The sequence below is a fragment of the Kogia breviceps genome, chromosome 18, assembly GCF_026419965.1.
Source record: "Kogia breviceps isolate mKogBre1 chromosome 18, mKogBre1 haplotype 1, whole genome shotgun sequence".
NCBI classification, from domain to species: Eukaryota; Metazoa; Chordata; class Mammalia; order Artiodactyla; family Physeteridae; genus Kogia; species Kogia breviceps.
The window spans coordinates 1,976,945-1,992,159 of NC_081327.1; the positions used below are offsets into that span (position 1 = coordinate 1,976,945).

At 51.2% G+C, this 15,215-nt stretch overlaps 1 protein-coding gene across 1 annotated transcript; it reads left to right on the forward strand.

Moving 5' to 3' along the window:
- Window positions 1-902: 902 nt before the first annotated feature.
- Window positions 903-12,515, forward strand: LOC131744834 (uncharacterized). The gene is made up of 7 exons (XM_059044758.2): window positions 903-1,084; window positions 3,420-3,509; window positions 4,154-4,245; window positions 6,645-6,750; window positions 9,000-9,089; window positions 11,073-11,164; window positions 12,210-12,515. The coding sequence occupies exons 2-7, from the start codon at window positions 3,440-3,442 to the stop codon at window positions 12,390-12,392; spliced, it is 633 nt and encodes a 210-aa protein (XP_058900741.1). The 5' UTR covers window positions 903-1,084; window positions 3,420-3,439; the 3' UTR covers window positions 12,393-12,515.
- The last annotated feature ends 2,700 nt before the right edge of the window (window positions 12,516-15,215 follow it).

The window sequence follows — 15,215 nt, forward strand, 5'->3', positions numbered from 1 at the left end:
ACGTTACATAGATGATCTCGTGTAACCCTCACCAGAGTCCTAGGAAATAGGAGCTAATATGATCCCCAATTTGTAGGAGAGAAACCCTAGGCTTATGAGAGGTGTTTTTAAAGGTTGTCATTTCAAAATTTGCACATATATCAAGAATCTATTCTTATTTTTATATTACACTCTTTCAACTCACAGGATTCAAATTTTCATAAAATATTTCTTTTTTTATAAAGTATATATGTTCGCATTTCTGTCCAAACAACACTTTTTACAGGAACTTCTTGGCTTTATCTACTGCAGGGTCTGGCACAAAAAATTCTCTAGATCAGGGGTGGGCAGACTCTGGTCATCCAGCCACAGCCTGTTGTGTAAAGAAGGGCTCGTTGCCACAAGTACAGCCATTCCTTACCTAACGTCGGGGCTGCTTCCATGCAAAGTGCAGTAGCTGCTACACAGACCCGATGGCCCAGAATTCTAGACTGTTTGCCATGACATCCTTGACAAGAAGGGTGACTGACCTTGCTGCGAATAGATGCCAAACTGAAATCAGTACGGGTGGAGGTGTGAGAATGGTTAGAAAAAGGAGGGAAAATCGTGAACTATCGGGACTGTGACGCGCAGTGTACACGATATTTTGTGTTTGAGCGCAGGGCACATGCTACATACATGTGTTCCTCCGCGCGTGTGGCGTGTGTTTGTTCACATTCGAAGAACGCGTTTAGAAATACTACGTCCTCTCATTACCTGCACAAGTAATTCTCAGCCACTCAAAACCTGCCCAGGGCGACCTCCGAAACTGCTTTCCCCAACGGACGAGGACGCAGAGGCCCCCCCCCCCTCCCCACTAATAACGGAATCGCAGCGAACACTCTGACGCCTGTGCTGGTGTCAGAGACAGTTTCAACCACCTGACTTGTGTTTGCGGGCGGGGGTTAGGGGGGTGTGCGCGTCGCTGAGCAGCTCGGTTCATTCGCGCGAGTTTGTCCACCGCGTCCCCGGGCATCTCCGGAGCCAGCGCTGCGCGGGCGCCAAGGACAAGCCCCGAGCAAGCGCGCCCGCTGCCCAGCGGCCCAGCCAGAACCCGGGTCCGGAGGTCAGTCCCGCGGCTGCGGCTCCGAAGGGTGTGCGCCGCGGGGCGGGGGCGCAGCGCGGGCCGGGGGTCTCCGCGGGGAGGGCGGCGCTCCCGGGCAGGATGCGCGGGTGCGTTCGGGGCAATGGAGCGCAGGAGCGGCTGCCTAGGAGCCCCTGAGACCCGACGGGGCGCGCGGTGGGGCCCCTGGAGGAGCCCGCGTCTCCCCTGAGGGCGGCCGGGATGCTCAGGTGCTCGTGAGCCGCGGGGCGACTCCAGGTCAGGATTTCTCTGGCCACTGGCAGGAGGGAAGAGTGGAGGGGACCGAGGAGGCTGGGGTGTCAGCAGTAGGGGTGGCGGGGAGTCCGTGCAGGACAGGCGGAGGAGGAGCCCGGGTCCTGGTCCTGAGGTTTCCGGGGGTAGGAGGCGCAGACGGGGGGCTCTGTAGTTGGATGGAGGAGGCGGGAGGTACGGGGATCGCTCTGCACACCTGAGAGGCCGGTCGGGTATCAGGGGGTCAGGTAGCGACCTGGCCAAGTAGAAAATCGGAAAATGATACTGCAGGGAGTCCAGAGGGTAGATTGAGGGGTGAGGAGCGGGGGGAGCCCCTCCGGTTGTGTTTGGGGCTTCGCTGAGACGCATAAGAGGTTTGCGGATGAGAAGGGCGCTTGGAAAACAGCTTTTGAGCCGCCAGCGCCTCTGTGCGCCTGCGTGCTGCGGGTGGGGGCAGGGAGGCTGTTTGGGGCGCGCACCTTTGAGGGGCAGCCTCGGGGGTGGGCCCTGGGTGTCGGCCAGAGGGAAATTGGGTTGCAGAGGGTGATGTGTAATTTCAGCTTCTGCGTCTGCAGTTGTGTGTGTGTGTGCGCGTGTGCGTGTGTGTGTGTGTGTGTGTGTGCCCGCGCGCGCGCATATCCAGCACTGCCTGTGAGGAGGGCATCTAGTACTGACACGCACGCCTGCCCACGGGGGAATCGGGGGTCTCTGAGTTTCCCTGGAGTGTGTCTGCAGATGTGCTTGCCTGGTCATGCCCTGGTTTCCCCGGTGCTCATCTGAAAATGTGTATTTCCCACAATTGTGTGTGTGTCCATCTGGCCGGGTGTTCCCGCCCTTTGACGCACCTTGTATTTGCACGATTATGTGTGAGGGTCTGTGATGGGTCTCATGCTTCTTAAAAAGGCTTAGAGGGAGATGTGTTGACTCTAAGTTACCAGACAGTGTGTTCTGAGTGTGTGTGTGTTTAATCATATTTAATCCTCGGGTTTAATATTTATAGCCCTCATTTTCGTGGAGGAGAAAACTGACAGCGCAAGAGATTAAATAACCCCTGAATCAGGGCTTGCCGCGTAAAATACAGGACACCTGCTTAAATTTGAATTTCAGATAAATAATGAATTACCTTTAAGTATAAGTATGTCCTGAATATTTCATGGGACTTGCCTATACTTAAACAGAATTTAGAAAACTAAATAAAAATGATTTTTATGTAGACACGTCCCATGCAGTGTTTGGGAGCTACTTATACTAAAAAATGATTTGTGTATCTGAAATTCAAATCTCAGTTTGCTGTGTATTTCTTGTAATCTTGTTGTTAAGTCTGGCGAGCTTGATCCTTGAGATCTCTCGGCTAGTGACCGGCAGGCTGGAACCCCCCAGTGCACCTTCCAGGCACACTGGCCCAAGTCCCAGCGAGGGTAAAGCTGCGGTGGAGGCGGGGCCCCAGCACCCCACAGCTGAGGCTGCTGCCAGGCACCCTTGCTGCAGTGCTGGCCGCTCCCCAGAGGCCGTGGTGAGGGGTCTGTGGGCCGCCTCCCTCGTCGTCAAGCAGTCCTGAGAGGCAGTCACTTGAGCATCCTGTACCAGAAGAGGCCCCCAGGGACAGGGAAGAGAGGTCCTGGTCTGAACCGTTTGGTCGAGCTGCAGCGTAGCCTTAGGACCGGGCTGAAATACAGCACTGGGAATGCTGGCCATGAGTGTGATTATTGGGTGCTTGCTGTATGTCAGACACCACAGACCCTTTTGATATAAAGTTAACTGCCGTTCACTTTCAGGGGCCCAGCACTTCGTGTCGTAATATTTCTTGTTTTTCTTAAAGGATCAGAAACCCCAGACCCATGGTCTCTGCCCTTGCCCTTCCCAGGAGCCATGGCAATCGCTCTCCCCACATCACACACTGGGCTTTGGAAGAACACTAGAGGGAGGCATTGCCAACACTTCCCCTGGGATGCTGGGGACCTGGAGACTTGGGGAGGGGATGGAGCTGTCTGAGTCCACCTGACACCTGAGAGCGGTGCTGGGGTTCACACCTGGGCCGTCTGGGTGCCCAGCCCAGACACTGACTGCTCTGGTCTCCTGTCCATAGCGAGCACCTGTGGCGTCACGATGCTACCTCTCAGCACCATCGAGGGCCAGGAAACGGAGGCGGTGCAGACCAAGCCGCCGGAGAAAGGAGGTGAGACACACGTGGGGTGGAAACCTGTGCGCAGGTGGCAGTGGGGAGGGTCTCCAGGGCACGGCTGATGGGGAGGTGTTGACCCTGAAGACTGATCCCAACCCCAAATATCTCTCTCAGGCTCTTCCTGGGGAGGGGGTGCCTTGACGGACACCCAGGATGGAACCTCCCTGACATCCCCTCATGTCAGTAGGTCCTGTCACTGCCCTGCTCAGACCCTTCAGAGATCTCCTGAGAGCTGAATGAATTTGGGCTCCTTTTTGTGGCCTGGACACCCCTGTTGTCTTTCCCCCAGCCCCTTCACCCACTGGCATTCCCTGTCTGTTCCCTGTAGACTTTTGGGCTGCAATTTAATGCATGTCTGCAGGCACTGCTGTGCAACCTCCAACAAGTGTCCTAACTTCTCTGTGCTTTGGTTTCCTCTTCTCTAAAGTGGGATGATGAGAGTAGCCATCTCAGAGCGATATTATGAACAACCAAATAAGCTATGATGTGTAAAATACTTAAATGCATGCCTGGCACAAGGAAACTACTCCACACATATTAGCTCTTGCCAATGGTTTCATAATGAAGATTTTATTATTTTTGAGTTTCTCAAGCCTCAGAGGGCAAGATGGCCTCATGACTCTTTCCTCCTCCCTCAGTCCTGCTTTCTGAGAATCCTGATGATCCACCAAAGAAGCCCATCAGAATGAAGGGAACAATGTTATTCAGAGTCCTGCCGTTCTGTCCTGTGGTAAGCCTGTTTCTTTCCTCCTTTTGACCAGACTCCTGAGTTCTGAGAGATCAGGAACTTCCTTTGCCCAGCAGAGACCCTTGGGTGGCTGGGTGCCCCTTGTCCCTCCCTCATCCCAGAGGTGGCCCCATCCTGTGGGGGACAGTTTTCCTTGAAGATGCTGCCTGCTTTCCTGCCTTCTTTTCTTTCCTAATTCCTGCCTCTGCTCCGATGTCACCTCCTCCATGAAGCCTCCCTTGCTTACTTTTGCCTCATTTCTCTCTAACCCCTTGCTTTGCTCAATTTCTTCAGCGTTATTATTGCTACCTGAGAGCATACCTGTATCTGTGTGTTCATCATCTGTGTTCCGTACTAGAGTGGTTCTTGGAGAGCAGCAACCTCCTCTGTTGTTCAATGGCATATCCCCCTACCTAGAACAGATGTAACCAGCATTAGGCACTGTATGCGCATGGGCTGATTAAGTGAGGGAATGAATTACGTAAGGGTCCCTCCTGCGTAGGCAGCTGTGGCTTTGCCCACCTGAATACCATTCCTCCTTCTCCTACTAACACCCTTGATTTTTCTTGGGGGACCACCTGTCTCCATCCACTCTGGATGGTTCTGATCCCATCCTCAGAGCAGCTCCAGGTATGCCCGTGACCAATCAGAGCCAGCAATGCCAAGGTTCCCTATGATTGGTTCCAGGCTGGGCACGTGACTCAACCTTAGCCAATGAGGCGTCTGCTCTGTCTCTGGGGTTCTTAACAGGTGGGAGGGGAGTTTGGAGCGGCCCTGATGGGGAACCAGGGGTGCCGCGGGGAGAGGTCAGGGGAGGCATAGGGTGAGGATGCTCGCAAGAACACGTTTCCTATTAGTGCCTGCAGCAGACCCAGGGAGGACTCTCTAGAAATGTTATTAGAAAAGAATGTAAGAGTCACAGATATTGCAAAGCAGTACAAAGATCATCCAAATTCACCAATTGTTAATATTTTTCTGTTGGTATGTTTTCTCTTGTAAATATAATATGTATATTATATGTATATAATATGTATGTTATATATATATGTATATATTCCTCAGTGTGTATCATCTTAGAAATAGAATATTCTCTTATATAGTGTGGTTTTGAAGACCAGAGTCACACCATGCCACATACTAATGTTTTTTGTCGTTGTCGTATGTTGTTGTTTTTTACCTTTTCCCCCAATGAGATTCAGGGTAGCTATGATCTCTGGCATACCATCTAATTGATGCCGTGTCTTTCATCTGAGCAGGAATTCAGGTATAATTTTCTTCCCTCCAGCACAGTAACCACTAACGGCATGAGGCTACTTCAATATCAATGAATCAATCTTAAAAAAAAAATTCAAAACACGGTTTCTCGGCCGCTCAGGGCAGGTTTCAGTGGCTACTGTACTGGACACTGCAGATACAGAACATTGCCATGGTCACAGAAGGTTCTGTCTCAGGACTGGGTTAAATATCTTATATTATCAGAATTATCACACAGTGTAGCCACCAGAAAGTGAGGATATGGGCTTGGTGAGAGCTTTTTAATTTTAAGGTTGTTATTTCAAATTTTGTACATAATCAAGACTCAATGGCTATTTTTATATTACACTCTTTTCATCCTCAGGATCCATAGCTTCATAAAGTATTTCTTTTTTAAAAGAAAAATAACAAAGTGTATCTGTTCACATTTCTGCCCAAACTGCCCTTTTGCCAGAGAGCAGCTTGGCTTCATCCACTGCAGGAGCTGGCACAGAAAATTCTCTAGAGCAGGGGTGGGCAGACTCTGGCCATCCCGCCACAGCCTGCAGTGTAAATAAGGGCTCATTAGCACAGCCACGCCCACCCTTAGGTAGAGTCTGGGCTGCTTTCCTGCAAAGTCCAGGAGCTGTGACACAGACCTGATGGTGCACGAAGGCTAAACTATTCGCCATGACATCCTTGACGACAAAGGTGACTGATCTTGCTTTGAATAGATGCCAGACTGAAATCAATACGGGTGAAAGTGTGAGAATAGTTAGAAGGGGGGAAAGAAACCGCTGTGACTGTGGTGCACGGTGTAAAAGATATTTTGTGTTTGGGTCCAGCACACATGCTACATACATGTGCTTCTCTGTGTGTGTTTCTTCATATTCCATTAAGAAGTTTAAGAAACACTACTTACCCTTATTACCTGAACAAGTGATTCTCTTCCACCTGAAACGTGCCACTGACGACCTTTTATATCGGTTTCTCTAACCAGTGAGGATGAGGAGGTCCCCGACTTCCCCCAATAATGAAACTGAAGGGAACACTCTGAAACCTGTGCTGGTGTCAGAGACTGTTTTAACCACCTGACTAGTGTTTGGGGGTTGGTGGGGGGGCGTCGCAGAGCAGCTCAGCCCTGTTCATTCCTCGGAGTTTGCCCACAGATTCCCTGGACATCTTCGGAGCCAGCGCTGCGCGGGCGCCAAGGACAAGCCCCGAGCAAGCCCGCCCGCTCCTGCCCAGCGGCGCAGCCAGAACCCGGGTCCGGAGGTCAGTCCCGCGGCTGCAGCTCCGAAGGGTGTTCGCCGTGGGGCGGGGCCGCAGCGCGGGCCGGGGGCGGCGGGATGGCGCCGCGGGGTCTCCGCGGGGAGGGCGGCGCTCCCGGGGAGGATGCGCGGGTGAGTTCCGGGGAGTGGGGCGCAGGAGCGGCTGCCTAGGAGCCCCTGAGACCCGACGGGGCGCGCGGTGGGGCCCCTGGAGGAGCCCGCGTCTCCCCTGAGGGCGGCCGGGATGCTCAGGTGCTCGTGAGCCGCGGGGCGACTCCAGGTCAGGATTTCTCTGGCCACTGGCAGGAGGGAAGAGTGGAGGGGACCGAGGAGGCTGGGGTGTCAGCAGTAGGGGTGGCGGGGAGTCCGTGCAGGACAGGCGGAGGAGGAGCCCGGGTCCTGGTCCTGAGGTTTCCGGGGGTAGGAGGCGCAGACGGGGGGCTCTGTAGTTGGATGGAGGAGGCGGGAGGTATGGGGGTCGCTCTGCACACCTGAGAGGCCGGTCGGGTATCAGGGGGTCAGGTAGCGAATTCGCTTAATGGAACGTAGGAAAATGATTTGGGGGAGAGTCCAGAGGGTAGTTTGGGGGGTCGGGAGAGGCGGGGAGTCCCTCCTGAAGGGTTGGGGGTTCACTAAGGACGCATAAGAAGTTTAGCAGATGAAAGGGGCTCTTGGAAAACCGGTTTTGAGCCTCCAGTGCTTCTGTGCGCCTGCGTGCTGCGGGTGGGGGCCGGGGGCGTGCTGGGGGCGCTTATCTTACAGCGGCGGCCTCTGCGGATGGGTTTGTGGGTGGCTGGAGGGTGTGTGTGTGTGTGTGTGTGTGTGCACGCGCGCGCACGCGCACGTACGTCCAGGACTTTGTGTGAGTAGGGCGTTCAGTACTAACTAGCAGGCCTGCCTGCCTGAGCGGCGGGGGTCTCAGAGTTTCTCTGGAGTGTGTCTGCAGGTGTGCTTGTGTCGTCATGCCCTGGTTTCCTCATCTGAAAATGTGTGTTTCCAACAGTTGGGTGTGTGTCTATCTGGCTGGGCGTTCCCACAAACTGATGCATCCTGTATTTGCATGCTTGTGAGTGAGAGTCTGTGATTGCATTTACGCTTCTTAAAAAGGTTTACAGGAAGAGGTGTTGACTCTGATTTTCCAGATAGTGTGTTGTCAGTGTGTATGTATGTGTGTGTATTTAATCATATTTAATCCTGTTTAATAATTAATTTCACTCATTTTTCTGAAGAGGAAAGCTGACAGCACAAGAGGTTAAAGAACCTCTGAAATGGGGCTTGCCAGGTAAAATACAGGATGCTTACTTAAATTTGAATTTCAGACAAATAATGAATTGCCTTTGGGTATAATTATGTCCCAAATATTTCATGGGACTTGGGTTTTCTTAAACATAACTTTGTTTATTAAATAAATGATTTTTATTTAGACATTTACCATGCGGTGATTGGGACCTCGCATGCTAAAATATGATTTGCCTATCTCAAATTCAAATCTCAGTTTGCTGTGTATTTGTTGTAATATTGCTATTAAATCTGGCGAGCTTGATCCTAGAGCTCTCTCAGCTAGTGATTGGCAGGTTGGAACCCCCCCAGTGCACCCTCCATACACACGGGCTGAAGTTCTGCCCAGGGTAAAGCTGGGGTGGAGGTGGGGTCCCAGGACCCCACAGCTGAGGCTGCTGCCAGGCACCCTTGCTGCAGTGCTGGCCCCTCCCCAGGGGCTGTGGTGAGGGGTCTGTGGACCGGCCCCCTCATCTTCACCGCAGTCCTGAGAGGCAGTCACTTGAGCATCCTGTACCAGAAGGGGCCCCCGAGGTCAGGGAAATGATGTCCTGGTCTGAATCACTTGGCCAAGCTGCCTTATAGCCTTAGGACAGCCCTGAAATACAGCACTGGAAATGCTGACCATGAGGTGCACTTATTGAGTGCCTGCTGTATGCCAGACTCCAGAGGCCCTTTTGATACCCAGTTAACTGACCTTCACCTATGATTCCCAGCACTCTGTGTCATAATATTTCTCCTTTTCCTTAAAGGGGCACCATGGCAATCGCTCTCCCCACATCACACAATGGGCCTTGGAAGCAGCTCTAGGAAGCAGGCATTGCCAACACTCCCCTGGGATGCTGGGGACCTGGAGACTTGGGGAGGGGATGGAGCTGTCTGAGTCCATCGACACCTGAGAGCGGTGCTGGGGTTCACGCCGGGCCGTCTGGGTGCCCAGCCCAGTCACTGACTGCTCTGGTCTCCTGTCCATAGGGAGCCCCTGTGGTGTCACGATGCTACCTCTCAGCACCATCGAGGGCCAGGAAATGGAGGAGGTGCAGACCAAGCCGCCGGAGAAAGGAGGTGAGACACACGTGGGGTGGAAACCTGTGGGCAGGTGGGAGTGGGGAGAGGCTCCAGGGTAAGGCTGATGAGGAAGGTTGACCCTGAAGACTTATCCCAACCTCAAATATCTCCTAGTTGCTCTTCCTGGGAAGGGAGGGCCCTGAGCAGGGCCCAGAATGGAACTTCCCTGACATCCCCTCATGTCAGTGGGTCCTGTCTCTCCCCTGCTCAGGTCTTCAGGGGTGTCTCTTGGGAGCTGGAATCAATCTGGGCTCCATTTTGTGGACGAGATACTGGCCTGGACTGGCCCTGCATCCAGTTGCCAAGTCAGGACTTGCAGGGTCATTCAGGTGGAAGATGAGGAGGCCTGACTCAAGGAGTCGGCAGAGAGGGTGGGCAGGAGTGGGTGATTCCTGTGAAGCCTGTGGATCCCGCTGGTGGCCTGGACTCGTGAGTGAGGGCTGTTGGTTTTGTTGTGATGCTTCCTTTCTGAAACATCTTACTTTGCAATAATTTTATATTCACAAGAAGTTGCCGTAATACTACCTAGAAGCTCCATGGACACTTCATCCCATTTCCCCCAGGATCTTTATTTTACGTGATGATACTACAACATCGAAACTAGCCCATGGATATTGACACACTCCATGTGTGTTTTTGCTTGTATTTCATCACATCTGTAGCTGTGTGTAACCATCATACAAAACAAGATACAGGCCACTTTTTTAGCTACCTGCTCCCTTACCAGAGGTCGCTACTTTCCAGCGTCTTGTCCAGTCTTCCAGAATGTTCTGTGCTCACTCATACAGACAAGGATTTGTGTGTACCTGTTACTATGTATTTATGTCTGATGCACTGTGTGTACTGTATATGCCACTGCCAGTTCCTATGTTGTCTTGTTTCATTGAATTCTGATCGGGCACTTAGTATCTTCCAGTCACGGTCCCAGTGCTTTCCAAGCATCCAATCACTCATGCTTCACAACTCTGTGAGGTCAGGACACTGATTACCCCATTTGGCAGATGGGAAATCTGGGGGATGACAAGGATGAATGATTAGCTCATGCTGGGATTTGAAGTGATTGGCCTCGGGGTCTTTGACCTTAAGCACTGTGTCCCCTGTCCATCTTGGGGACTCTTCCCCACAAGATGACAAGTTTGTGTTCCAGCTGCCTGGCATTCCATGGTCTGTCTGTACTGCACTGCAGTTTATTTAACCTGGTTCCTGCAGGTGGCCGTTCGGGTTATTCCCAGTCTCTGAGGAAGACAATAAATGCAAAAGTAGAAATAAGATTATAGTTGGGTCATATTGCACACAGGGGAGTATACCCAGGACAATACGTTTAACAGGGGGATGGCTGCATCAAAGGAGGATGTGCATTTGTAATTTGGTGAGTTTGACAGAATGGTCCTCCGTAGAGAGGCGGATTTCCATTCCCAGCAGGAGTGTAGGAGTTTCTAAGAAAATATCTGGATTTGTTGGTAGCTTTGAAATATCAGGAGGCTTCACTCTAAATCAAGACATCTGTCTTCTGTGGGGAAACGAGACAATTATCTGGAGAGGCATCCCCACAGGCAGCTGCATATCAGCTGTCCCTTCCTCCTGGACACGGGCTCCCCGGGGTGCCACCATCTCCAGAGCCCCCTGTCATCTTACCCCAGCCCCTTCACTCACTGACATTCCCTGTCTGTTCCCCGTGGGCCTTCAGGATGCAATTTAATGCATGTCTGCAGGCACTGTGTGAAACCTCCAGCAAGTGTCCCAACCTCTGTGCCTTGGTTTCCTCATCTCTAAAGTGGGATGATAGTAGGCATCTCAGAGAGTTATTATGAACAATCAATTAAGCTATGATGTGTAAAATACTTAAAAGAGTGCCTGACACATAGCAAGGACTCAACACATATTAGCTCTTGTCAATGATTTTATGATGAAGTTATTCTTAGTGAGTTTCTCAAGCCTCCGAGGGCAAGGTGGCCTCATGCCTCTTTCCTCCTCTCTAAGCCCTGCTTCCTGAGAACCCTGGTGAGTCGCGGAAGAAGTCCACCGGAATGAATGGAAGACTGTCATTCAAAGTCCTGCCATTCTGTCCCATGGTAAGCCTGCTTGTTTCCTCCCTTTGACCCTAGGCTCCTGGGTTCTGAGAGGTCAGGTACTTCCACCACCCTCTCTGCCCAGCAGAGACCCTTGGGTGGCCCGGTGCCCCTTGTCCCCCTGAGGATGTGGCCCCATCCTGTGAGGGATGGTTTTACTTGAAGCTGCTGCCCTCTCTCCTGCTTCCTTCTCTTTCCTAATTCCTTCCTCTCTCCAGTGTCACCTCCTCCATGAAGCCTCCCTTGCTCATTTTTGCCCCAACCCCCTGCCTTGCTGAATATTTGTCAGATAATTATTGCCACCCGAGACCATACCTTGTATTTGTTTGTTTATTCTGAAGGAGTAGGAACCTGTTCTGTTGTTCAATGACATATCCCCCCTGGCTAGAACAGATGTAACCAGCGGTAGGCACTGTACACATGTGGGCTGATTAAATGAAGGAATGAATTAGGGAACGGTCCCTGCTGAGGCAGGCAGCTATGGCTTTGTCCACCTGGATAGCACTCCTCGTTCTTTTGCTAAAACACTTGATTTTGGGGGGGACCATCTGCCTCCATGCACTTTGGATGTGTCTGATCCCATCCTCAGACCAGCTCCAGGTATGCCCCTGACCAATCAGAGCCGGCAATGCCAGGGTTCCCTATGACTGGTTCCGGGCTGGGCACGTGACTCAACCTTAGCCAATGAGGAGTCTGCTCCGTCTCTGGGATTCTTAAGAGGTGGGAGGAGAGTTTGGAGGGCCCTGATGGGGAATCAGGTGGGCCATGGGTAGAGGTCAGGGGAGGCACAGGGTCAGGATGCTCTCAAGAACTCCTTTCCTGTTAGTGCCTGCAACAGTACCAGGGAGGACTTTTGAAGAGGTTTTCTTATTAGGAAGTAGTGTGAGAATCAAAGACTTTATAAAGGTCATCCAAATCGACCGATTGTTAACACATTTTCTATTTGCGTGTTTTCCCTAATATGAATATAAAGAATGATCTGACCCCACAATGTCACTAGTGTGACACTAACATTCTGTTCTTTCTTCTCTGTGCTCTTTCCTTCCAGCCAAGTGTTTGCTTCACCTATTACTTGGAACCGGATGACTCTGACTCTGATTCCCAATTTCCTCCTGAACCTTCGAAACCTGACCCAAATTGCACCTTTGTTCCTCTGCCTGTGTTAGAGTTCCATGAAATCAAGGTGTGTGAATGTCCCCTGTGCTGTCTCAGCTTTGTCACTGCCTCCTAATACCTGAGCTCCCTACGCTTGCTGCTCTTGACTCAGCACCCTGGAATCATGCATGCTGGGCTACTGTGATGTAAAATCCCCAAATACAGCTGCTTAAATAAACCGAACTTGATGTCTCTCTCATAGCTGTGGTCTGTGTGTAAAACTCCCCTGGCCGGGGTGTTGCATCCCCGTGGAGTTGGGCAGCCAGGGTCCTTTGACCTTGGTGCTCTGTGCCACGTGGCTGGAGAGGGCTCCCCCCCACATCCCGTCCACACTGTGGCTCAGGGGAAGGGGAGGAGGATGAGGGAACGGGAAGACACACTTCAGTCCTTCGAAGGGCAACTCCTACAAGATGCCCAGATCACTTTTCCTTAAACCTCATTGGCCAGAACATAGTCATGTGACCACATCTAGCTGCAAGAGATGCTGGGAAGTACAGTCTTTAGCTGGGCAATCCTGTGCTCACCTAATAGCTTCTATTATTATAGCAAAGGAGAATGGATATTGTGTCCACCACTGAGCGGGTCTGTTATGTTAATTTAGCCCCAGCATCAGGATGTAATGAATACGTGAGTGAATAAATGTACTCTTCAATACTGTATCTCTCTCCCATTGACTAGGATCTCCTCCATTTTTACACAGATATTTAGAATGATGAACATTTCTTGAGCGCTGACCATGTGGTAGGCACTGAGCTAATGTCTTTACACATTTTGATCCACTTAATTCTCACAACCATATGGCTGGTTCTGTTATTATCCATCTTTCCAAGATAAGGGAACAGAGGCACAGAGAGTTCATGTCACTTGCTTCAGGTCACACAGATCATAAGTAGCCAAGCCAAGATTCAAACACAGAGAGGCTGGCTCCAGAGTCTATGCCAACAACCACAAAGTCGAAGTTGTCGACTGAAGTAAAAATGCACAACATGAGAGGGGTGGATTTCAATTTTACTTGGGGACTTACTGAGGATTAGAACCAAGAGAGAGCCTCTCAGAGAGCTCTGAGGAACTGTTCCAAAAGGTAGGTAGGAGGTCAGTTTCTGTGTGATTTTGGAGAAGGGGTGCATGCAATTAAGCACACATCTCAGCACAAGGTTCCTGTAGGTCATGAAGAACAGACATCTCACTCAATGATTTTAGTGCTTTTCTAAGTATGGAAAGATACAAGAATCTTTGTTCATAATATTTCCTCCTGAAAATATCTCATTATCTGAGGGCCATTTCCGCCACTTTTCCCAGAGCATAGAATGCCTCACCCGGATCTTCACTCTGAATTCCCTTCCTGGTGAACTGTAGGTAGGACTGGAGAGTGGGGAGCATCCTTTAGTTGGTAAATTTTAGAAACAACAGCCACAAGGGGTCGTGGAGGTGGCTCTGCTGAGGTTTCTGGGCCCCTCCAGGTGCCTGGTGGGTGCTGAGCCTCAGGTCACCTAGGCTGGCTTCTCTTGGGGGACTGGGGAGATCTGGTCCTGCTCTTCACCCAGGTCCTGCTGGAGCTGGCTCAGAAGGACCTGTACAAGGACATATTACTTGACAACTGTGGGAACCTGAGCTCCCTGGGTAAGGACGGGCTCCCCCAGTTCAGACAGCGCTTGCCAGAGCTTGGTGGTCTGGTGATTCCAAAAGGCTATAAAGTTTCCAAAAGACACGGATGAGGTCCAGCCCAGGACTGGCCTCTAGCACTGGGGTTTTGATGGTGTTGGCTCTGCTCCTGGTCTCAAGACAGCTTCCAAGAGCCCCAGGAGCACCAGTATTCTAATTCACTTGCAACAGGAATCGTAGACTATTGGGGGGCTTGTATTGCCCCCAGAGTCTGACCCTGATCTGATTGGACCTGACTTCATCACATGACCACAGCTAACCAATTACAGTGGCCAAAGAGACGAGGTATGAGCTGATTGGCTGATGTACTCAATGGGGTGGGCTCTGCTGCCTGGGAACTACTTGGATCTCCATCCTTAGAAATTTGAGCTGGTGGGGTGGAAGGTGTGGGTAGGTCAAGGTGGATGTGGAGGCTGGGGAGGGAGTTTCCCCACGTTCTCTCTGGAGGTCCTTTTTTTAATCACACGGTTGGTCTTCTTTCTATGCAAACATTTGGTCTGGGTTGCATCCTGGAAGGCATCTCACACTTCTTTCGTTCTTTGGAGCAGGGCATCAGGTTTTCAAACCAAAGTTGACCACCAGGTTGGATCAAGGAGATGATCCTGGTGTCAGGGAGAGAGATGTCTCTGGAGCCCCCCAACGAGGTGATGTGGAATCAACGTGAGACACACCTCTACATGTGAGCAAGAGAGATAGCACTGCAATCTCCATGGGAAATCCTCCCTATACGCCCCTGGGGAGGTGGGACTAGTCTGCAGGACAAGTTTCCTTCCAGAAAGGCTTTTCCATTCCTCCAGCCCGAGAGATTCTTCCACTCTCACGTCCTCATCCTCACCCTTCTTCCTTGTCCTGCATCAGACTCCTTGGGTGGCAAGCGACAGAAACCATGACTCAGGGCCTTGGCACTGGCTGTTTCCTCCCTCTGCAGTGCCCCTCCTCCAGGGTTTTTCTGCTGCTGCTTCAGCCAGCATCTTTTAATTTTCCTCCTTGTATGCATGTATTTGGTGCCTTCATAGTTTAAAAGATATTTATGGCAGTTCTTTCGTGCTGGCTGGTTTTAAGATTATCACCAGTTTACAGCCCTCTGTTACTTAGGAAGGCATCCACCCATTTCTGAGTAGTAAAATTATCACCTATCATCTTCTTCACCTCAAGAATAAAGGAGAATATATAGTTTTCTCGTTCAGATAATACACACATTTCATGAGAATCCCAAATAGTAACAAGGTGCATTCAT